Below are 24,900 nucleotides of genomic sequence, written 5' to 3' on the forward strand. Positions count from 1 at the left end.
TTAAGTTGAGTTCCCCACATATCTTCATCAGTTTGTGGGGAATTTTCATTTTCGTTTTTAATCCTCATGAAAATTCACTGGCATTTAGTGAAATTTTCTCCTAGTTTTCAAATGCAATTTTGCCCAACCAGACACATTTTTGCAGGCCAATGTATTGTACATGACTTCCACTCACATATTCATTTCTAAGCATCACCCGAATATATGGAGTTTTGCACTCGTGACTTGGCTGGAGAGCTGCAATGCAAAATTTGGAGCAGTGCAAATTTCACAGAATGGCTGCGTTTTGATTCGAGTACAGTTTTGGGAAGTGTGAATTAGGTAGGTTACACTGCGAACTGAACTGAATTCCTCCCTTGTCCATACTGTTTACTCAACCATCTTGTTCTCACAGTGGCCTGCCAGGTGTCTATGGGAAGTCGGCAAGCGAGGCCTGAATGCGATAGCAACTCTCCCCAATTGTGATTCTGCACAACTGGTGGCATTGGTATCTACGGATAGCCTTATGTCCCATGAATTGTCTGATACTCTTTCAATCCACATGTCCTTACCTAATCTTTTAGGCCCCTCCAGAAGAACACAAGTGTCTTCTGAAATGGTAATACTGCCGAGATCTGCAACTAGTCCTTTCGACGCAATCCGAAGCTTCCCTCCACACAAACACACCAAGGAAAGTTACCCCTAGAATGATGGTCTTTTAGTAATATCTGTGGAGAGACAGAAGTCTCTGATTTTCTCCTCTTCCAGTATCCTGAAAGTGTTTTACTGAGTTAAGTTGCAAGCTCAGACCCCAAAATAAGCTGCAAGGCTGGCCTGCTGTCCCGGCAAAGCATGCAAGTAAGCCAGTAGCTGGCTTTTCCTTGTGTTTAATACTGAAAAGGAAGCATGGCCTGATTTTACATTATTTAAGCAACCATGTATTGCATCCTTTTTATATATTGGCCCAGATTGTGCCGAAGGGACATGATCCCCTTATAATCCCATCTTGACTGGTTCTACACTTGCCACAGTCCAATGCCCTCTCTGCATATATTGATGGGGAAGGATAGTCTTACAGCAAGAGGATAGACTTGACACTGTTTGCCCTGGTTTTTTTTTCTTTTAATCTAGATATCGAGGTGCACTCCTGCACAAGAGAGGAGGAGTGCGCAACTCCTAAAGCATTTTATTAAAAGAGAATGGCAACCAACCAACAGGAGATCAATAGAATCATAGACTCATAGAGTTGGAAGAGACCACAAGGGCCATCCAGTCCAACCCCCTGCCAAGCAGGAAACACCATCAAAGCATTCCTGACAGATGGCTGTCAAGCCTCTGCTTAAAGACCTCCAAAGAATGAGACTCCACCACACTCCTTGGCATCAAATTCCACTGTCAAACAGCTCTTACTGTCAGGAAGTTCTTCCTAATGTTTAGGTGGAATCTTCTGTCTTGTAGTTTGAATCCATTGCTCCTTGTCCGCTTCTCTGGAGCAGCAGAAAACAACCTTTCACCCTCCTCTATATGACATCCTTTGATATATTTGAACATGGCTATCCTATCACCCCTTAACCTTCTCTTCTCCAGGCTAAACGTACCCAGCTCCCTAAGCCGTTCCTCATAAGGCATTGTTTCCAGGCCTTTGACCATTTTGGTTGCCCTCTTCTGGACATGTTCCAGTTTGTCAGTATCCTTCTTGAACTGTGGTGCCCAGAACTGGACACAGTATTCCAGGTGAGGTCTGACCAGGATCCAGCCTAGGCTATGCCCACAACACGAAGCTTACGTAGAGTCACACCATTGGTTCATCTACCTTAGTACTGTTGACACCGGCTGGCAGCCGCTCTCCAGGGTTTCAGGTAGGAGCCCTAACTAGAGATGCCGAGGATCGAACCACCCAAAGCATGTGCTCTGACACTGAACTTTGTCCCTTTCCTTCTTGCAACCGCATTCCTCACCGGAAGGAATACTGTGCTTTCTCAGGAAGTTTAGCATTCTCCCTGGTACAAATCAGCAGGATTTGCACACTCAGATAATGTCACATCCCAGCAAACTTCAGAGAAGATACGAGGAGCGGGCTGGATGACAGATCCGAAAGAAATGCCTGTTTGTTTATGAGTCATTGACTCCACGGAGGTTAGAGTGGCTTGTGCAGAATTGCCAGGCAAGCTCCCATATCCAGGCATTGATCAGACCCAGAGCTGCTTTGCTTGAGCAAAGTGGGAACGCGATTCGCGCCTTCAGAGCCTAGGCGGAACCCAGAGGAATTCTAACGCCACTTACATGGCAGCAAGCCCCATTGAATCCAGGGGGATTTACTTCTGAGTAGACATGGTTAAGATTGCAGCCTAAGTCTCACTAAAACTAGTGGAACTTAATCAAAACCCTTTAATTTCAATGAGATTAAAATGTGGTTGACTTCCCCCAGAACCATCCTATGCTCTGAGATCCAATTATTTATTTTTGTGCTTTTTGTGTGTGTAATAAAGCACACAGAGGGGCCTTCTCATGAATCAACACAAAGCAGATTGGTCATTTTCTTTTTTCCAGCCCTCTTGTTCTGATTGACATAAATAAAACGAACCCAGCTAAGGTTCTGAAATAGCCAGTGCCTATACTTCTAAAGTCGCTAGTCCTCATTCATCCCAAAGAACTCAAAGCACCCTGGTTCAAACCGTTCCCCATGACAACAACCACTAAAGAACCCAGGGATTATACTGTATTTATTATTATTAATCTGCAGGGAGAGAGACTGATGGGCAGTATGAGGGCCCTCACCAAATACAGGATTTTTTTAATCCAACATGGGGCTCGAACCTACAACCCTGAGATTCAGAATCACAACAACCTTGTGAGGTAGGCTGTATTGTTCAGAGCTAAAGGGATGTAGTATTCTTGCACATGCACAGAGCCTTCCTTACTTCCTCACAGGGTCAAAGCCTTAGAATTTAAACCACGTTCTTGGGACAAGCCCAGGAAATTTTGACCTCAGCATTGAATTCTCCCTGCATGGGCTTACAAGTTTGTTGCTTTCCATCAAGCCTCAAGTCTCCTTGCCCGCAGAGACTTAAACTTTCCATTTCAACTGCAGGCAAAGTTGCTTGGCCTTCCCACACAATCACTCTTTTGTACAAAAGACCCCCTCCCCGCAATTTTCCCACCCAGAGTGAGATGTCCACCACAGAGGCCTTTTTGAGTTCTCTAAACCCAACAGACCATCTGCAGCAGATCAGATGTGCATCTGGGACAAGCAGTCTGTTCATCCTCCTGGTCTCAGCCAGCTTGTCCCAAGATGCCAAGAGACAGCGTCTATATAAACAAGATGCCGACATGGTTCTCAAGTGCTCCCAAAGCCAGTCAGCAGTCCTGGAATAATAAAGATATTGACAAGGTGCCCCTCACCACCCGCAACCTGGTGGGAGTTGTAGTCTGAAGCCTGTGGAGGGCACCTGGTTGGCGAAGGCTGGTGTAGAGGCCTCCAGAAGCCCACAAGGCCCTGCTTAACAAAGAGACACACACCATTGCCCACCCAGCCATACACCGCTTGTGTTAATGCCTCCTAGGTCCTCCACGACAACCTTTCAAAGTCCCCTCCATCCCATTCGCCCAGTCCATTTGCTTTAACACGTTGGCTCTATCTAAGGCAGGGACTGTACCACTCCTGGGTCCAGCCTAGACTCTAGCACACACTGAGGATGCTACAGAATAAATGTTAGCAGCACTTGGGCCGACAACAACAGCACCACAGCAAATGTTATTACAAAACCACCAGGTCAGGACAGTATGCATTATTGCTGGCCAAATCTTCTTTTTTTCCTTTTAACATTCCTAATTATTGCAATGTTCCCATTTAATTAAATGCCCTGGTTTCATAATTAAATTCACACGTGCAACCCAAATTTATTCCTGGACGCACAACATGCACATCTTCCCGCCAGATTCTTTGCCTCAAAGCCCCAAGCAACCGGTTCCCAGGGATCCCTTCTAATCTGACCCTGTGGATTCCTGATCCCTCCCAGCCGGCATGCCATTTTGACCACACAGGCTATAATTATAATGGATCCCTTCCAAGCTATGCTCTCCCATTGGAGGGACAGCCAGCATTTCTGGAACGGCCATTCAGAAGTCCTCTTAAAACTCAGGCCTTTGTGGTGTGAAATAAACCTCCATAATAATTGATACACCTTCCAATGGATCTTTCCCCAGATCTGCGCTGGATCTCCATCTTTCAACATCCTTTTTCTGTATCCCTAACCATCCATTTTAATGCACATTTGAAGTAGAACACACAGATCCTTTTGAAGCCAGAAAATATCCCAAGAGGGTCCAGCAATTCTGCTACGAAGCGGATCGTCTAGTCTAGTGGATTTGAGGCTGCATTCAGTTCCTTCCCCATCCAGAGACTCTCCCCGCAACTGGACGGTCACTTTTTTCATTACAATGGTACCTCGGGTTAAGAACTTAATTCATTCTGGAGGTCCGTTCTTAACCTGAAACTATTCTTAACCTGAAGCACCACTTTAGCTAATGGCGCCTCCCGCCGCCACCACCTGATTTCTGTTCTCATCCTGAAGCAAAGTTCTTAACCCGAGGTACTATTTCTGGGTTAGCGGAGTCTGTAACCCTGAAGCGTCTGTAACCCGAGGTACCACTGTATTATTAACACCCATTCCCTCCCACCCTTTGCCCCTGACACACAGCCCTCTTGCTCCCTTCACCAAATCTCCAGTAAATTCACCCAGTAAGCTTGCTCAAGCCTGAGTGTGCCTCTTCTTCCAGAGGTCATCTCAGGCCAAAAAGAGGAGGGGGTGTCAGAAGGAGAGGGATTTGGAGAGCATAATTAGAAAGAGTGGATCTTTAACTGTTATTCCAGCTGTTTGCTGGGGTGTGTGAGCATAGAATAAGGGGAAGGGGGGAGGAATCTCTCGCTCTCTTCCTTCCTTCCTTCCTTCCTTCCTTCCTTTCTCTCTCTCTCTCTCTCTCTCTCTCTCTCTCTCTCTCTCAACTTTGCCTCCTGCCCCTCTCTGGCTGATGTCACAGCGCAGAAATGTGTCTAAAGCCGAGAAGCAAACCACAGAGGGAGAGAGACAGGAATGTAACATACAAGAGGGGAGGATAAGAGACATGGGGACTGGGAGCAGGGCAGAGAGGAGAGGGAGGGAAGAGCCGACACGCAGCCGTAACCTCCCTCGGAGCACTGATGCTCTTCACCCCCAGAGCCAGCAGATGGAATCAAAGAGGACCACACCACCTCTCAACGCTAACTACTGATTAATCCACAAGAAAGACGTTTCTGGGCTTGAAGCTGAACAAATCTAAACACACACAAACGAGGAGCCTGTCCACTAATGCGCACAGCCGCTGCTTATTTCGGTTTCTTTGTTCCTTGCGTGTTTTATCCACCCTTCCTCCAAGAAGCTTCAAGCATCTAAATGGCACGACAATCCTGCAAGGTAGGCCAGGCCTAAAAGACTATCATAGGCTCAAGGCCGCCTAGAGAGCTTCCGAGGCTGCCTTCAGGAGAACTTCCTGGTGGGCTACATCCCACCTGAATCAGATCTGCCTCTGCAACAGAAAGCCGGCAGCACCCCAAACCGGACATGATCTCCTTGTAATGGGAGGTGTAGAGATTAGGAAATAACTCTCCCCCTCTTCCTCACAAGTGTTCCCTGAAAAACACAGGGCTCCATCGCTTCTTTTAGCAGCCTTTGTACAACACCCCCTTGCACATAAGTCCAAAGTCAACAGATTAAATGCGGCCAATCCGTGTTATATGATCTCCTTCAGCCCACACAAGAGAGCGAAACTGCCCTGGGATGAGCTCTCTCACCCTGGTTTTCCTGTCTGTTGGCTGAGCGGCAACTGGAGGATGGATTGCTCCAGGGGCGTAGCAAGGGGGGGCGAGGGGGCGGTCCGCCCCGGGTTCCATAATGGAGGGGTGACAAATTATCAAGGGACATTTTTTTTTTGGAAAAAAAAATTTTTTTGAAAATGCCTGCTCCGAAGGTCTTATCTTACTATACTAGGGATTATATAGCTATATATGAAATTTCATGCATATCGGTTAATATCTTGACCCTCCTCCACCAAAATAGCTGTTCACTTGGCTGTTTTCCTATGTCATGAAGGCTGAAATTTCGGTTCAGTGGAGCACTTACTGTTCCCAACCCTAACCCTGTGGAAAGCCATCTAATTAGACTTTAATTTGATTTTGAGATGTTTTTAGGAGGCAATTTAATTATTGTTTGATTTATACCAATGTTACGTATCTGATGTTAGCCACCCTGAGCCCGACTTCGGCCGGGGAGGGTGGGATATAAATAAAAGTTTGTATTATTATTATTATTACTTGTTATTAATCCTTTGTAAGAAAATATGAAATAACGAAAACCATTTTTGCGGGGGGGGGGTGTCAATGGGGGGGGGGTTTGACAAGAAATTTTCCGCACCGGGTACCACCTGACCTTCCCATGCCTGGGGGGGGTGGCAAAAGAATTTTTGCCCCTGGGTACCAATTTACCTTGCTACGCTCCTGGATTGCTCCACATATTTGCATCTGCCCCTTGAAAATAAACCAACTAGGAGAGGGATTATAAAAGAAGATGGTGGCTGTGTGGCAGCCAGAGCTCCTGGGTCCGAGGAGGTGTGTGTTTTAAGAAGAGGTGTTCCTTTGCCTGTTCGCCATATATCTGTGGGGAGTTTCTGTTGCCAGCATTGTGAGGAAACTGGAGGCAAGGGGGGGGGGGAAACCCACAGCGGGCCCTTCTGAGCAGAGCCGGTCCTGCCATTATGCAGAATGAGGCAGCAACTTCAGGCAGCAGTTTCTGGTAAACAGGAAGCAACTGCAAAGTGTTAGGCAGAGGTGTGAGTCTTACACCGAAGGCCAGCGGCCTGCTCCCTTTGCTACCCTGCAGGCCTCAGGAAAAGTGGAGGGACCTGCCCCACACACCAGTGGAAGATTCAGCTACCAGTCTGGCCAGCTACTTTATGTGGAACGTCGTGGGGCAGTGCCAGGGAGCAAAGCATCTTGGGCGGGCCCTGACTCTTGGGTCCTAGGCCAGAGGTTCCCAAACTGTGGTCCACAGGCCACCAGTCATCCATTAATGTTGCTCAGATGGTCCACTGTGTGTCTGTCAAGAACAGCAGGAGCAGCAGTCAGGAACAGCGGGTGCAGTGCACTGAATATCGATAATGGGTTTTAATTTTTCTTATTGCTTCTTTTTATATTGTATGGTATACTGTATGTGGGGTTCTGCGGGATTGTATTCTGTGGTATTGTATTCTGCGGGATTCAAGTTGTAGAACAATAAAATACAAAATGGGAAATAATAGCAATTTGAAATGCAATTAGAAACCATGCAGCAATTAGCACGGCACATTAAAATTGCAGCAACAGACAGAAATATCATTAAGCAGCCCACCGCTATTTTCAAGTGGTTGTGGAAAGTCTGGAAACCCCTGTCCGATACATCCACACATTTAAAGCATTATGGTTCCACTTTAAACAGCCATGGCGTTCCCAAGAGACTCCTGGGAACTGTAGTTTGTTAAGGATGCAGAGAGTAGCTAGGAGACCCCTCTATTCCCCTCACATTACAATTCCCAGAGTTCCCTGGGGGGAAAGGATTGATTGCTGCACCCCTCTGACAGTTGCCACTCTGTGCAGGGAACAGGGGCTCTCCTAACAATCTCCAGCACCCTAAACAAACTACAGTTTCCAGGATTCCTCATGGGAGGCAGCAATGGCTGTTTTAAGTGTCAAAATCCTGCTTTAAATGTACAGTGCAGATGTGGCCCTAGTCTCTGATCTAGTTTGAAGTAAAGGGAGTGGATGGGGACCTCAGATTTCTGGGCTCTCTGCTGCAACTCTTTTCTCCCAGGAATGCCGGGGTGCAGAGGAGCCCCCGCCCCCATTTTCCTGCCTAGCTGAGGCCGCTGCAGGCAATGTCAGCGCGGGGTGCTGGAGAAGTTGAGAGGAGTACTGCAAAGCACCCTTGTTCTCCCCTGGCGTTCAGCCGCTGTTCAGCTATTCCGCAAAGCCACAGGAATACGCTGAGAAATACATTCCTTCTCCGGATGGGAAGGGCTGAGGAAACACAGCCTCTTCCCCCACCCCACCCTCGACACCCGCCCTGCCAGCTACAAGGATATGGGGAGAGAGACAGGGAGGGGCATTCAAGGAAAAGAGGGAGATAATAGGAGAGGCAATGGATGAAAGGAGCCAGGGAGGAGGGAGACCAGCACAAGGAGGTGTCAGAGAGAGAAATGGGGGGGGGGGGGAGACTGAAAGCAGGCGCAAGGAATAAAGTGCCAATTCACACATTACTTTTGCACACTTGAAAATGTGAAATGTGAAGGCCACATGCGTCAGGCGGCAATAGTAATTTGTGCGCTTGCAAACGCGTGTATCAGACACAAGTACACACACTCTTCCACCCAGAGTGGGCAATCCGTCATTTCAGTAGTTAAGACAGGGTTTGTTCTCACCTAATGTGTGAAAGGGCCAGCAGAATGCTAGGAATAGCCAACAGGGGATTTCATTTATTTCTTTTTGTAAAGAGTGAAATAAAGTTATTGCAAAAACAGCACAGCACAAAGACTGTGCACAAGAATCCATTGCCGGGGGTGGGGTGGGGGGTGTACAGCATCTGGCACAAAAGGGTGTTTCCCACAGTAGCAGGAGTATGAAAAGAAGTGACGGGAGGAGGGAGAATTGGACAAAAGGGGACAGCAAAAAAGTCAGGCAGAAGGAGCGTCGAGAGGAAATATGGCAAGATGAATGAAGGAGGGGGTCGCGCGCACAAAAAAAAAAACCACCCAAACCCTCATCGAGAGTAGTAAGTGAAAAAGAAGAAAGGAAGGAAGAAAAAGAGGAGGAGGGCAATTCGACAGACAGACAGACAACACGGGAAGCAAGAAGATCGGTTTGGGTCAAGAACTGCTGCCAGACTGCATGCAAGAAGGAAAAACTGTCACAGAGAAAGACAAGAGGGAGCGCGGAAGAGAAGGAGAAAGAGAGGAGGAGGAAAGAAAAGGAATGCGCGAAAGAGCGCGAGGATCGAGGAGGGAGATGGGGTCCCCGGCGGGGTGGGGGGACGGACGGAGCTCCCTCTCTGCTCTCCTTACCCAGATCGTCCATCCCGGGCGGGCGCGGGCTGGGTCCCGGACTCCGGGGCCGGTGGCTGGCTGCTGGGCGGCCCCCGCCCCAGTGACGCGCCTTCCCGGAGCGCAGCCCCGCTCGACTGCCGCGCCGCCCGCGCCGCTGCTCCCCTGCTGCTGCTGTTGCCGCCGCTGCCGCTGCGGTGACCATTTATGGCAAAGGGGATCCGAGGCTCGGGCAGGAAGGATGGAGACGCCCCCCCCCCTCGCCCCACAGCGCATCGCGCGGCAGGGGGGGGCACCAAGCTGAAACTTGTTGCCCCCCCCCAACACTCGCCCCCCATCCCACCCTATAGGGCGCGCGGGGGGATTTTACAGGGTTATAAAGCAAGCAGCCCGTAGAAATCGCCTCCTGATCTCCCCAGCTAGGACGCCTGGGTTCCATTTCTGAGGGGTCTTGTCTTTTGAGCAGGGGGGTGGGGGAGCTGGATTCTCTCGCAGGAAAGTTAATAGCGGGCTAGAACCGCTGGGTGGGGGCCTGGGGTGGAAGAGAAGAGAATATATGCACCTTCTGAGGAAGGGAAGTAAGGCCTAGTGAGGGGAGGCAGTTGCTAAGGGCTCCTGGCACCGGTGTGGAGCATGAGACATCAAGGCCGCCAATTTTGGACGTGGTAAAGAAGAGGCAGCAACGTTTTTAAGCTACTTGATTTTATATTTTTACCTGAGCTCCTGTGGTTTTCAGACTCAGGGGCTAAACTGACTTAACTGGCCTTGGGATACTTTGCTTTACCCCCTTGGCTTTCGAGGGGAGTTTTTGCTGCTGTGCCTCGGGCGGCAGAACATCTTGGGCCAGCTTGGCTGGTGTGTTTGGGGCAAAGGTGTGGGGTGGCAGCTGCTCAAAGCTAGGAGCGCTGCTTGGCCATTTAGGTGACTCCTTCTGAAGAGGTCCAGCGTATTGCTCCTGCCGGCTGGCTTCTTTTAGGGAGCGGAATGAGATGAGGCTTATGCAGAACCCTGCAGGCATGGATATTATGGAGTAAAACAGTAAGGACAGGAAAAGGTTGAACTTCAGAGAAAAGTTATCAATTGGATTTTGAGCACTGGGAAGAAAGCCTGGCAGCTAAGCATGTGTATATCATCTGTATTCTCTCTTTCTTTCTCCACACACACACACAGTCTGCACTGTACATTTAAAGCAGTATCGTATCACTTTAAATAGTCATGTCTTCCCCCAAAGAATCATGGGAAGTGTAGTCAGGGGCTTACCAAAAGTTAGCTAGGTTGCTCCCCACCAAGGGTTTAGGCCCAGGGGGAGCAAAAATCACACCTCTCCACTCTGGCTCCAAGTGGCTGGGAGCCAACTCACCCATTTGCTCATTCCCCCTGGGCTGCTCCTCTACCACTCTGGGCCGCTGGGCACATGTCCTTACCAAGGGCACAAGGGATCCCAACACAGCTCCTTGCCAAGGGCACAAGAGAACCCAGGTATGACTCTGAGCATCATTTGTTAAGGGTGCAGAGAATTTTTTTGGAGACCCCACTTCTTCCCAGAGAGCTACAATTCTCAGTTCTCTGGGAAGAGGGACTGGCTGTTAAACCATCCTCAGAGTTGTAGAAGGGAACAGGGCCTCACAACAACTTTGAGCAACCTTAACAAACTACAGTTCCCAGGTGGAAATTGTGACGTTTTAAAGTGGTATGATCTTGCTTTAAATGTATAGTGCAGATGAGGCCATAGATGTGTGCATAGGAGCCAACTCCTAGGGCCCATGGGGGATTCAGCCCCTGCAATAAAATATTTGAGGGGGCTGGGCCCCCACAAAGTTGATGGGCACTCCCATTCAACTGGTGTGTGCACAATGTGTCATGTGATCGATTATGTGGGGCAGGGCTTACCTGGTTCCCCCCCCCCATATTTTATTCAAGTTGGCACTGCACCTACACATGCACACAGGGTGGTCTACTAACTTTTCCAACATTTCGGTATCATTTATCCTGATGAGGCCCAGGAATTCACAAGATTCCAGGTGCCAAAATGGGGAAAGAGATGTACAGCTTCCAAGTCCAGCTGAGGTCATGAGGTCTTTGGACAGAAATGGGTTTTGGCTACGCTGCAGCTGTTATTCATGATGGCGGGGGGGGGGGGAGAGGACGGAATCTAATACCTTGCCAAACGAGATTATTTAATTCAGAGGATGTTTATAGGACTGAGGAAACACGGGGTGTAAATGGTGCAAGCCAAAAAAAAAGTTGCTAAGAGCGAGAGAACTCCGATATGTAATAAACGTACCTGAATCAGGGCTGGGTTGTTGAAAGCATTGGTGGGGGTAGGCTTTTGACCATAATAATTTTGGGGTACCCATAAGGTTTGATAGCTTAAGGACTGGGGGAGGGGGACATTTGGAGCCGTCTGTAACAAGAGGGCAGAGAAAAGGCAAGTTTGGAGCATATGCTAATGAAAGCAAGAGTTGTGATTAGGCATGGGAGCTCAGAGCCCAGAAGTCCCTGGTTCATATCACCTGTTTTGTCCCCTGATAGGTAAATGGTTAGGATGGACTGGGTTACCCCCTTTCCCACAGTCCATGACTCAGTAGCAGAACACATGCTTTGCTTGTGCCTCCAAGGTCAGAGGCAGGAGGCCTGTGAATATGAGCTGCAGGGAACAGGAGGAAGAGCAGTGCTCTTGCATTCAGGTCCTGCTTGTGGGCTTCTCACGGGCATCCTGTTGACCACTGGGCAGGATGGGATACTGGCCTGACCCCGCCAGGCCATTCCTGGTTCTTAGATTGTTCAATAGACAAGGCCTGGTACAGACAAGCTTCCTAGGTAGTTACGAGTGAATTTGTCAGGCCGAAAGGGCTATTGATTTTTATTTGCCTGTTCACAGACCTTCTAAGTCACATCTAGTTGCAGCCCAAGGCAAGCCACTTAGACTTTGCCATGCCCCCAATTGAAATAGAATTTAAAAAATGATTTTTTTTAAATTGTAGACCATGTAGTATTTTGGGGATCGGGCTGTACTCACAAGGTTTAGGACTTGCAGAATTTTCTAGGGTAGAGGGAACATTTTTGAAGTGAACCCTTTGTAAGAGACTTTTTCGCAGGGTATGGTCTCAGCCCTCCTGAAAGTGGCCTGCTCACAGGGTGGGCATTTTCAGATGAATGCTTTTTCAGCACCATAATAAAAACTCTCCACCCAGGTTGAAACACTCACGAGCAAAACGGGCTTGTGCCAAGTGAAGAGGAATTCGGGAAGGAAAACAAGCCCTGGAACACTCAGCCTGGTTTGCTTCTGCACCAGATATGTTGAGACTGCATGATGGCTGCGTGATGAACATGGGCTGCCACCGTTTGTGTTACCTGCAGCTCCTCTGCCTTCTACAGCAACCAGTCATGCAGAAATTAAGCAGGCGGCTGCTTTCTTGGCACAGAGATAAAATTATAGGAAATGCTTCTCACATGCTGAGGAACTGGAGCATGACCAGAAAATAACAACAAAAAATGAAGTCCTTACAAAACTTCAAACCATCCTTACACTCTCCTTTCAAAGTATCCCAAGAGGGAAGGAGCAGCATACCTCTGCTGCATCTCCCAGCTGTGATTTTACACCATAACCTCAGCGGCAGGGTTACGTATGCTAGCGGTCAGCTTCCAGCACCCAATAAATGCCATGGAAAAAACAGATGACAGCCAACCCTTCAACAACAACAATAATAATACAGGACAGAAAATGGGACCCAGAAAGAACCCATTGGGGAAGGCGCTCCCTCCCACCCCATCCTAGACGAACAGGCTCTATAGTAATCAGGCTCTCAGGAAGTGGTTTCTCCCTCCCCTTCGCCAGTTCTCCAGACCATCTGGATGCAGTTAGAAGCAGGCGTTTCCTGTCCTTGGCGTGGAAAGGAGGTGGGGAGGGGAGGAACGGGGGCTAAGAGGCCTCACAATTCAATCCAGTGAGGCTTGATTGGCATCACAGGGCGTGCAAGTGTAAATCCAAAATCCCACCCCTCAAGAGCTTGCTCAGGTGGCCAGAGAACTCAAGTGTGCAGACCAGACACATTTTATCCCTCGTGCCAAGAATCCCCCCATTGGATGACACTGAAAAACCCCACCCACCCATTAAGAGTGAGCGGGGTGAATGGTGAGAGACTCGTTGTGGGGTTCTGGAACAACTGGTTCATTTGCAGAAGGCTGGCTCAAAACTGGGTCGCAGCCAATTTTGCAGCAACAAGGGTTGGTCACCTCCCATTTGTTCACTCACAGAAATAAGCCGAGGCCAGGTACCTCTTTGATGTCTGTATTTCTCTATGTACAATAGCTTATATGCAATATAGTTCCATCTATACAAATGGGCCAGACTCCTCTCAGTGCTTCCACGCGTCCTTGAGAGAAGCACCTTGATATCATATCCTGCAAATTCCTTCCACTGCTGGGTGGCGGCAATTATTTTTATGCCCCCCTCCCTCCACCATCTCTATGAGATGCCTCATCTTTCTTCAGTTGTACATTCATGCCCTTTTAACATCTCCTCCCAAGACTAGGATCAATTCCAGGAGCAGCTGCCATCAGAATGGCACTCTCAGAAATGTTGTATTTTTCAATCTGGGGTCCCTTCCTGATACACTATCAGAAAGGGATCCTGCCCACTTTGAACATGCTGCCATGCCCAAGATCACATCGAGGCTGGCCGTTCTTTTTTTTTTTAAGTGCTCTTGACAGAATAGAACCCCTCCTAAAAAAAGGGCTATTGTTGCGTCCAAGGGGAATCTGACACCTGGTTCCTCCACCTTTCATTTTAATCAGGTGTGGAGAACCTCTGGCACTCCCATGTCGCTAAACTACAATGCCCATCACCCCTCAGCAAGCGTGGTCAGCGGCCAAGGATGATGGGAGTTGTAGTTCAGCAACATCTGGAGGGCCAAAGGTTCCCCACATCTGATTTAAATCCTCCCCCATGCCGTCTTTTGGGTGGCAGCGTTCCCCCAGCCCTCTTCCTCCCTCCCTCCATTCTTTTCCACCCTCATGCAATCACCTCCACCAACCTTACGCACACAACAGCTCTATCAAGTGGGGCGCTCATTGCCACATCACCGCCCCACACGCTTCCCCACTCCAGAAGTTGACCCTTTGACCGCTGTGAGGCCATTCTTTTGAGTCTCACCCTATTTATTCTCCTAGCACTCCTTCTGTCAACATACTTGGGTTTCCACTATAAAGCCAATATTTCGGTTATGTGTGTGCATATGTGTGTGCGTGAGAGAGAGAGAGAAGGGGGGTGGAATAGGGCAGCAGGAGAAAGAGATGTAAATCCTTCAGCCAAGCTGGACCTCAGCACCAGAGCCCCATGGGGACTCCATCACCACCCTGAGCAGCTCCTCAGCCAACCTGCTAGGATTCCCAACGGATTGGAGAAGCTTGGCCAACACTGCGGCTTGGCAGGTGGGCCTTGCCACGTCCTGGAGAGTGTAAGCAGCACATTTCCGAAGCAAGCGGGGTCGGTTCTGCCGTTCAGCCAAGCAGTACACCTGGCCTAGAGTCTTGGGGCGCAGGAAGTCCCGGCACATGGCGTCATCAACCAGGGACTGGAGCTCAGGGAGGAGATACTGCTCGGCAACCGTGAGGATTTCTTCGGCTAAAGCGAGGGGGACCGAAACCCCCAGCACCGAGCAGGGTTTGCCGCGGCAGCCATGGAGGAAGTGTGCGAGAGCCAGGAAGGGCTCGGGAGACACACCGCCCAGCCTCACTGTGGTGTGGCACGACTCTGCAAACCCCGTGCTCAGCATGGCACAGAAGACCTCAGAGGCTTCGCTGACGACCTGGCGCACGGCGGGCACCCGGGTGCCAGAGTCCAGCTGGAAATACAAGTCGGCCTTGCCTTCGTCCATGAAGCGGCAGTAAGAGCAAGGGGGCGGGGAGTCCAGGCGCGGCCTCTTGGAGGCAGGAGGGGACGGCGAGGGAAGACTTGTGGCTTGGGAGCCCAGGAGGAGGGAGAGGGAATCCAAGGCGTAGAAAACAAGACAGGGATCAGGGTCCCGCACCAGGGCGCCCAATAGGAGACGCAGGCCAGAGTGGTCCAGCAGAAGTTTCCGGCAAAGGGAATCCTTCCTATGGGAGACAAAGAGAAAACTGCTTCGTACCCTCAGTACCTTTTGTTAGATCCCAATTCTCCCCTTCCATTAGCTGAAAAATGAGAATTGTAAACTATCAGACCCCCAGCGTTAACACACACTTTCCTCTTTCCTCAGTCTCCACACTTTTCGCTTCTCTTTCAAAAATAAATCTCTCATACATTCTTTTGAGTGCCTTGTGGCTCATGTGGTGAAGAGTAATATACTTTTTTCTTTTCATAGTTTCACTGTCCACACACTCCAATCTCTGAATCTGGGGCTAAATAAAACCCTGAGGTCACTCCGTCCCAGCCCAGTGGCTGCCCCTCATTCAAGATGGCCTAGCCACATGAGGAAACTGCAGTCACGCGAGGAAGTAAATCCTTTTTATCCCCTTCTCTTCATACCAGTTTGACAGAGCAATGTCAGACTTACCTGCAGATAAGCGGAAGGGCAAGTGCACAGGCCACCTGATCGGATTCGGAGCCCGACAGCAGCATGTGAGTGAGAACACCCACTCCATAAGGGGACTCCGCTTGCACACAAAGGTTCATCAGCAGCGTCTCTCCTGGTGGGAAGGGGAAGAATGGGTCAGAAATGCGTTCAACACACAGCGCCTCCGTTTGATGCAGCATCTGCATCAACGCTGAAGGGAGGCAGCCCACTTTTTGGCGTCTGCCCTGCCCCCAACTGCCCAGTCAGCCTTTTCTGTATCGTAAGAGCTGCGGTTCCCCCACAATTTATTTCATGCTCCATTTTATGTCTGCAAAACATGTGGGAAGCAAAAAGGCTCTCTCTGATCTGAAGCCTCAACCCCAGCCTACGTCAGCTGGGGTGAGGTGGAGGGGACTTAAATTACTCACTGGTGAGGGGAAAAGTGGTTTCATACACTACCATAAGGGCTCTCCTTAAGGTCGCTTTACACGTTCCAACACTGAAAACCACTTCAGAGGCAAAGGCTGCTGAGCAGCAGCTAACAGCATAGCCTGTGGCAAAGACAGACTAGGAACCATAGTATCCCAACAAACCAATTGGCTTTCCAATGATCCAAAGACCCACTAAAGTGAGACACCACACCACAGCATCTTCAACATGAGAATACCCAGTTCAGAAGCCCTCTTTAATACGAGGAACCACTCAAAAAAAATAAACTATGCAGGCTTGAATTCCAATATCCTAGAACAGAGGTTCTCAAATCATCCTCAGTAGACCACCTTTTCGGTGGTCTCCATTGGGTGCTCCACAGAAAGGTTGTAGAATATCTATACTTCGCCCTCAGCTCCCAATCCCCGGGATAGCTCAGTTGGTAGAGCATGAGACTCTTACTCTCAGGGTTGTGGGTTCAAGCCCCATGTTGAGCAAAAAGATCCTTGCATTGCCGGGGGTTGGACTAGAAGACCCTTGTGGTCCCTTCCAACTCTACAATTATATGGTTTATTTTTCTGATGAGCCAAGCTAGACTTCCCTGAACTCTGTTCAAAAGAACACATCCATTGCATTAGAAAGGCATTATCAAATGCCAACTATAATGAGATATAATGATTTACAGAACTAAAAAAAAGGGGGGGTGATTAAGTGGCCTTTTGAGATCTCCAGAATTTTTTAATTTACTAGTGGGGGGAAAGTTTAAGAACCGCTACCCTGGAATGCAGAGATAACAGAAAATCCACACACCAAGTTCCTTGAACCTCCTGGCGTCGTGCTCCCTGGCATCCAGGCTTCTTGGCTCCGCCTCTTCCCCCTCTTCCTCAGCAGCAACAGCCGCCGCCACCTGCTCAGGCGACACACCAAGGATCAGCCAGGCATGGATGAGAGAAGCGCCGTAGGAACGCACAAAGGCCTCCAGGCAAGTGGGGTTGCAGGTGAGGCGATGCAGCAGCCGGAGGCAGCGAGAGGAGGGGACGGGGCTTCTCGTGACGTAGCGCAGCAGCCCTTGCAAGGTGGCCGGTGTCACCAGGCTGCGGCTGGGATCCTCAACCTGGGAAAAGCGGGAAAGGAGCAGCAGGACGGGCGCCTCGGGAGCATGGAGCTCTCTGTCGCCCGCGTGTGAAGAGAGGGAGAGCGGCAGGGCTAGGGAGAGCAGTGGGGACGGAGTCTCGCCAGCAGGACGTGATGCTTGAGGAGGTGGAGCCTGCTCAGACGCTGACCGGAACTTGGCACGCCGTTTCCAGCAGGACGTAGGTGTCCTGTGCTCATCGGGAGAACTTGAGAGGCTCTGAGTGCTCAGCTTTGGGGTGATCAGACAGGATTCCTCGCTGGCTGGCGATTTGGCAATGGGCCTGGGGGACAGTTGGCTTTGCTCACTCTTACTCGGGGTCAACGCCACTGCAGCCAAGTGTGAGTTACTGGTCCCGGGCTCATTTTGGTCCGTTGTCAAAGCAACCCAAGTCGACCGTTCCGTATCTTCACCTGGTTTTGATGGATTCGTCAGCATTGAATTTGGGGCTGCCCCTGAAGACAATGAACAGGGCAGCTTCAACACATCCTGTCCGGGGAGTCCTTTCTCGGGACTGGCTAGATCTTCCTCTTCTGATTTCATCAGCAGCCCCTTCTGCTGCTTACTGGTCTCAACTATTTCCAGCTCCTTGATCTCCTCTGAATCTGGCACCTCCGAACAGAGACTTCCAGGTTTGTCGAACACAGGTAATGCCACTGGGCACAGGCTCTGCTGTGGATACGTTCCATCTCCCTCCGCTGGGTTTAAGGTCTCAGTAGAACTTGGCTGACGTGCAAGGGGCAAATCCAGTAATGGAGAGTTTAAGAAATCGGGGGATTCGGCCCGGGACTGGGTTTTTATTCCAGATACGGCATGGCAGGGCCCATGGGGTTCATCTTGCAGCTCTTGGTTGGGGCTGACACATCCTTGGGCATCCAGTTCAGAAAGGGTGGTGTCGGGGGACCACTGTGGAGAAAGGTCCCCTGGGCTGGCAATGTAGCCTTCAGAAAGAAGCCAGGATCTGCAGAGTGGATAGAAGGAAAGGCACAGATATAAGGGATGAAGTACAAAAGCGATTGTAGAGTTTGGGGAGGGAAGTGGGGAGGGAATCACATGACCATGTGGCATGTGGTTGGTAGCCATTAGCGGGTGCAAAGTGTTGGAGAAGAGTGCATGTATCAGCTTCTAGCCCACAGCAAGCGGACTACATACATCTGTCGTTGTGTGCATGACTCCACTTTTGGCAGCCATCTGCAAAATACTGTAAGCATCTGCACATAAAGCTGTGCAGTGGCAAATGTTTGTCAGAGCCTTGAATCGAACACTGCAGGCCCCCGCTACTGCTACCATGTGGCCAAACGATGGCATCAATAGCACATGGAGGCAAAATACAAAGAACATCCGGTGGCAGCAACCACAGCCACCCTCAGTAGCACACAATCCTGGGGAACAAAGCAAACACGTGACACAGAACTCTAAGAAACTCAAGCCCCGTTTAAAAGCAAAACTATTGTTTAGTTTTCCAACCTGCATTTCCAGCGGAGAAAAGTTTGAAAACAAGCTAAAAGTGATTCTGCAGAGCTGGCAATGGTTGGAGTAGGGCAACATCCCTGTCCAGCTCCTTTGACCCCTAACAGCCCACTTGCCCCCAATCTTGAAACGTTTGCTTCTTTCCATTTTCCACAGCCTTGCTAAAAATTTAGAAAAGCTACACATTTAGATGGGACTAATTTGCACAAGACATTCCAAATGGGGTTTGTTTTGTTTTGCTGGTACAGAACTGGTATGTTCTGGGTATATACTTAGCTCACCAAAAAAAGTCCTCTTTTGAAAGGACACCACCTCTTTCAACCTTTGCATAAAGCAATCCCCTAGCTCAAGACATTCTTTACCTGAGGCTCTGAAAGCTGGAGGACTCTACTCCAGGCGTGGCCTGCTCCCCGCGACGCCCCTCTGCAGGTAGGTCAAAAGAAGCTGCATCCCTCTCATCTACCAGCTCGTCCTCCTCCTCTTCCTCTTCTTCCTTCCGGCCTCTCCATTGGCCCAGCGCTGCCAGCCTCCCAACCAGCAAAGGCACAAGCCCTCCAGCCTGCAGCACCTCCAGGGCCTCCTCATCATAGAAAAAGGCCACGAAGGCCACCACCACACGATCGTGGGAGGAGCTGTGGCCCTGGTCCCGCAGCAGGGACAGCAGCAGCTCCAGCCCCCCGGCTTCTCGGACCCGGCTTCTATTGACTGCCTCTCGGCACAGCAGGCACAAAGCTTTCACCAGAGGATGGAGGGCCATGCCAGGTGCCCCGGCCCTCTGCCGCTGCCGGATCTCCCCCACCAGCACCTCCACTCCGCCAGCGTTGCCCACAGCTGGCCTCAGCATGCCCTGCAGACAGAGGTTGGACAGGGCCACGAGAGCAGTCTCCCGCACCATCCGCTTCTCGTGGCTAGCCAAGGCCACGAGGGTTGCCACGCCGCCCGCCAAGCTGAGCTGCTGCGCACAATCGCGGCTGCAACCCTTTGTCAGCTCCAGGAGGGCACGCACGGCGGCTGCGACAAGGGCGGCGTCATCCAAGGAGGAAGCCAAGCGCTCGGCAATGGGGCGCACCACCCCCTGCTGGGCTAGCACAAGGCGATGCGCAGGTGTGTCAGCCAGGTAGCGCACTGCCCTGATCACACTCTGCAAGCACTCTCTGTCCTGGGAGGTGGTGAGGACCTGCACCAGTGGGGGCACTGCTCCTGTAATGGGGGATTTTTTGGGGGTGGTAGGGTGAGGGAGAGAATGGAAGAAAAAGAAAGCCAGGTTATAGAGTCTCATATATTACAAATTCTCTACAGTTTGCCAGCAAACGTCCAAGCCTCTCAAACTGGCCTGGCAAGTCTCAGCACCGTCTCTCTCCACAACCACCCTCATTTTTTTCTGCTGCTCTCAGCAGCTGCTGCAATGAGGGTGCTGGGAGCAGCAGATGCAGCGGACCTTAAAGGAGTCCGGGCAATTTTATCAAGGAAATTTGCCACAGGCTACTAGAAAAACACACGGGCGAATTTTTAGCAGAGATGGGTGTCCATCTTACCCCCGACTCCGCAGAAGAGAGCAAGAAGAAAAGGGGTTCTGTGGCCACATCCCTTTCTTTTGAGAGGGCTGCCACAGATTCCAAAGCAACTCCTCTGTTTGCATCTAAGTTTTAGAAATTTATATAAATGTCTGCACTTGAATCCGAACACAAAGTTATGCAGAAATTTCACCCAAATCACGGCAAAATTCCCACCCCACCTCTGTTCTTTGTCCCAGATAAATGAGGGTGGGGAGAGAGATAAACAGAGAATTAAAATGAGTCTCCAACACGAAGTACGTTTCCCCACCTATTTTACCTAGGCTAAAAGAGAAAACTGCTAGCATGTTACCCAATTTAACGCACAACCTGTTTGTAGTTTATCCACAAGGGACCAAATGCTCCACACAGGTCCCCTATTCATTCTGGAATCCCAGTGCATTCTATCTGGCAAATTTTGTAATACATGAAGACTAAATATTTTCAACAACGAGAACAAAGCTTCATGTTTATATGATGCATTTCAAGCACTCAGAGTACTTTACAGACATTATTTCGGTAATCTTTACAACAGCTCAGTAAGGTAGGCCAGCGTGATCCTGGGTGCCAAGAGTGAGAGAACAGAAGTTTGCCAGGGGCCACCAAGTGAGGCTATAACTGGGATAAAACTGGGCTATTCCAGCTCAGATTCTTAGCGCTCCCCTCTGCTATGCTAGTTTTCACCAGGAAGCTTCCGGTTATTAAGCATATGGAGGCAATGAGTAACATATAAACTCATGTCAGTCTAATATGTGGAAATAAGGAGCACCTCATTATGGAGGGGGAAAGCAAGCAGAAAGTTGCCATTTCCCCTGTTTGCAAAGGGGCAGGAAGTCATAACATATGGACTGGACCCCCACCCGGCCCCACATGAACAAACCTACCCTCCATCCCTACCCAGTGCACCATCCCACTTCCAACCTGCTTCGTGAATGGCCTGGCAGTTTTCTGTGTCTACAGCCAAGTTGCCGAGGGCTCGTGCTGTCCGATTCTGGATGCTTTCTGCAGCAAGCGATCTCAGGATAGTAACTATAAACACACAGAATGCAAGGGGGGGCAGGAAAGAAGAGAGATGGAGAATAATGCAGCTATACAACCACAAAACAACTTTCAAGGGAATAGCTGTGGTGGTCTGTTCCAGCGAAAAGCAACAAGAGTCTTGCGGCACTTTAAAGGCCAGCAGATTTAGCAATCTTTGCTTTAAAAAAAAAAGTTGGGTAGGAACAGCTGTTTAAAGAAGGTAGCATTTTCTGCCTGATTCTACCCCCCACCCCATCCATGTAATACAGGCCTTAAGCCCTCAACCAGCAATTATCACATTTCTGCACTCTATATACTGCAGTGCTTACTATGCACTGTATAGTACTAAAGATTTATGAAAAGGTGTGGTCTCTCTTGACAACCAGTGTAAACATTGCTTTCCAAATACACAAACGCACGAGGTCTTGCTACTGATAGGGGTAACCTCAATATAATCCCAAATCCCCAAGATCATTGCTAGCTTCTCCTAGAGGGGAAAAGCCAACCCCTTCTAGTTTGCACGTGTTCACTCATCTTAAAACAGCCCCACAACCTATGAAAGAACCAAACAGGGTAGAAGTTCAAATTTGCATTGGTTTAAGACAGCAGTTTTGCATCGCCCTCCATTGATTGAAAGACTGAGGCTTTGGCATTTACACATTTAACAGCCAGGTGGCGCTGCCGGCTGCATAATGCAAATTACAAGTCCCTGCGCATCCTCAAGCAACTTCCCTTAAAGCCTTAGGCATCTCCTCCCACAGCAGCATTCAAAGGGTCACAAGTCCAACTTGAGTAGCTCAGGATGCAAAGACGTGTGCGCATGTTCCAGGACAATGCCCTTTATTCTTATTACATTTATATTCCACCTTTCTTCTGAGGAGCTCAAGATGGCATGCATGGCTGTCCCCCCGCCCCATTTTATCCTCACAACAACCCTGTGAGGCAGAGAGTGACAGGCCCAAGTTATTTTATTTATTTATGTATGTATTCAGTTTGTATACCCTTCACCCACAGATCTCAGGGCGGTTCATCCAATGAGATTCGTGACTGAGCAGGGATTTGAACCCTGGCATCCCGGGTCCTATTCTGACACCCAACATCAGTCGGGCGTAGAGGTTAACCCTCATAACCCTTAGAGCTGCACGTATGGCTTCAACCCTTCCCAGCCCCACAGGGCAAAGCCTAACATTAGCTGTGACTCCTGCGTTGCAGGGGCTTGGACTGGATGGCCCTTGGGGGTCCCTTCCAACAGTTCTGCGATTCCGTGATTTCCAATTGCCAACACTTAACGCCCTTTAAGCATGGGATATATTTTAAAAAAACACAAACAAAAAATACATAAGGGAATCCGGGCTACATCATCTTATTTAACTAGGTGCGTAATCACACATGACAGCCCAAAGAAGAGAATACAGAAAGGCCCGGAAAGTGAGCAGAAGTAGCTATTATTCCACGCGACGATCCAATAATCCTTACAAACTCTGGGGGCGGGACCTTAACCTTTGACAAGTCAAGGGGGGCTTGGCAACACAGGCAACCAGGGGGTCAGGTTGCCCCAATTTTGGGGGGAGGGCGTTTGACCTGGGGGTCTTAGGATTCTACCTGGCGCCCCCGCCAAATGTTGCGGGGTCCCCCCAACCAAGACTGCCCCGCCGAGCTCCCCCTTACCCCCGAGGGGGCACCTGGTCCTCCCCATAAGTGGGACCCCCACTTACCGAGGGGCGGGATCCCGCCCAGCTCGCGCACCTGGGTGCGGCTGGCGCCCTCGGTGCAGCAGTTGCCCAGGATGCTGAGGGCGAGGTCCAGGGTGCGTCGCGGCCGAGGGGCGCCGGCCAGGACCCCCAGGAGAGGGGCCAAGCCCCCTCGGCTCCGAAAGCGGGCGATGCCCCCGGCCTCCTTGATGTGCTGCGTCCTGAGGGCCAGCAGGGCCCGGCCGAGGCCCGGCTCGGCGCCCTTTTGCAGCTGGGCCAAGCAGTAGCCCAGGGAGCCCCCCGGGGAGGTGGCCCCGACCCCGGCGCCCCGGGGAGCAGCAGGAGGCGGAGGACGAGGGGGAGCCGCCATCTTGGGAGAAGCCCCTGCCAAAGCCGGGCGTGGGGGGGGGGAGAACTTAGAGCAGCCGGACCCCTCGGCTCTGCGGAAACTGTAGTTCGCTCCCCATGAGGACAAAGGTGCGCGGGGGGGGGGGGTGCGAACACTACAGGTCCCGAGATATAGTCCGAGTCCCCCTCCCGGGCCAAGGGAGGCGCGTTGCCTTCTGGGAGCTGCAGTCTTTCCTCCCGACGTTTTCTATAATGTCTATAGGCAGGAGGGGGGAAAGGGGACTACAACTCCCGTCACGCAACGCGCCTCCAAATGGCTGACTGGGGAGAATGGAGCAAGGCACGACGGGAAGGTAGCCCGGTCGCTGCGCCGCGCGTCGTCGCAGCCGTCAGTTTTTCCTGTTTTGCTGGGGAGAAATACGCGAAAGTTATGTTTTGATTGGTCGTTCCGGGCTTCAGATATAATAAAGTATTATCTTAAGTGCTTGCATAGGAGCACCGTGGCTTTTGCTCTTTCGATTTAGGTTTTAAAGTGTGGTGATGAAACATTGCATCAGCTATGTAGTTAATGGCTTACACACTTAAGACGGAAAGTCAAAGGCGAGGTTTTTTTTATAAAAAAAAAACCGTCCCGGGAATTGTGTAGTCTAAATTTAGACAGGGAAAGAGAAGACAACAAAGGGAGTGGAGAGTTGCAGAATAAAGTTCCGCTCTGGTCACGGGGCTTTACTTAATGTGATTGCTTCAATATTTATATTCAGTGTTACCCTTTCCAATGTGACTTGTTATTATATTTTAAAAAAACAATTACAAAAATGTTACAATATTTTATTAAATTTATATCCCACCTTCCAAAGGAAAATAAAAAGTTATAACCGGAAAATCCTCACACATATAACAATATGATAGTGGCGACAGATTAAAATAGCACCAGCAGAATCAAACAATACAATGACCCCAAAAATGCAGCAAATGTGTATATATGAGTGTTGGCATCCATCTGTCTTGGGAGATAATGGAAGAGTGCGCCATCAAGGGTAAAGTCAAACCAAAACTGCTGGAGAATTCCAGCGTCAAGACCCATGAGGGAGAGACATGCTTTATTGCAGCTGTGGCAGATGAAGGCATCCAGTATAACTGATGCAGGTGCACCATGCAATTTCTTCTCTGTTCCTCCGGAGGTCATTTCTCCTCTGGTTACTGATGTGGCTATACAACTTGTCTGTCTCCAGGGATTCCCATACAGTGGGGTTAATGTTGCCAGACTTTATGCCACTCTTGCAGACATCTTTGTAACGCAGAGTTGGTTGGTCAACAGGCCTGGTGCTGAGGCCAGCTCCCTGTAAAGCACATCCTTCTTTCATACTATATACATGACCAAGCCAGTGTAGACGTCACTGAGACAGAAGTGTGAACAAGCTGGGAACGTGGGCTTGAAAGAGCACACATTTGTTTTTTGAGACTCTGTCTTGCCATATGATGCCCAAAATCTTCCTGACACAACGCATATGGAAGGCACTGAGGCATCGCTCCTGGCCGCTGTAAGTTGCCCGCAACCAACTCAACATGCAAGCTTGGTACATCTTCATCTTGGTATTGATCATTCTCCCAAACCCTTTTGGAGAGGCCAGCCATTG

The 24,900-nt window shown here is 50.0% G+C and overlaps 2 protein-coding genes across 2 annotated transcripts in view; both read right to left on the reverse strand.

The window, feature by feature from the left end:
• TGFB1I1 (transforming growth factor beta 1 induced transcript 1) overlaps window positions 1–9,236 on the reverse strand; it is a 32,185-nt gene extending 22,949 nt beyond the window's left edge. The window contains exon 1 of the mRNA XM_033170799.1: window positions 9,106–9,236. Within this exon, the coding sequence (XP_033026690.1) occupies window positions 9,106–9,118 (13 nt within the window). The 5' untranslated portion in view covers window positions 9,119–9,236. The remainder of the gene's footprint in view (window positions 1–9,105) is intronic.
• A 4,126-nt stretch (window positions 9,237–13,362) lies between these two features.
• On the reverse strand, window positions 13,363–23,315 carry ARMC5 (armadillo repeat containing 5). The gene is made up of 6 exons (XM_033170779.1): window positions 22,940–23,315; window positions 21,126–21,233; window positions 19,014–19,851; window positions 16,860–18,142; window positions 15,621–15,753; window positions 13,363–15,183 (listed from the first exon to the last, which is right to left on the reverse strand). Exons 1-6 carry the CDS (start codon window positions 23,283–23,285, stop codon window positions 14,391–14,393), a joined length of 3,501 nt encoding a protein of 1,166 aa, XP_033026670.1. The 5' UTR covers window positions 23,286–23,315; the 3' UTR covers window positions 13,363–14,390.
• Between the last annotated feature and the right edge of the window lie 1,585 nt (window positions 23,316–24,900).

The sequence above is a fragment of the Lacerta agilis genome, chromosome 14 (genome assembly GCF_009819535.1).
Source record: "Lacerta agilis isolate rLacAgi1 chromosome 14, rLacAgi1.pri, whole genome shotgun sequence".
Classification (NCBI taxonomy): Eukaryota; Metazoa; Chordata; class Lepidosauria; order Squamata; family Lacertidae; genus Lacerta; species Lacerta agilis.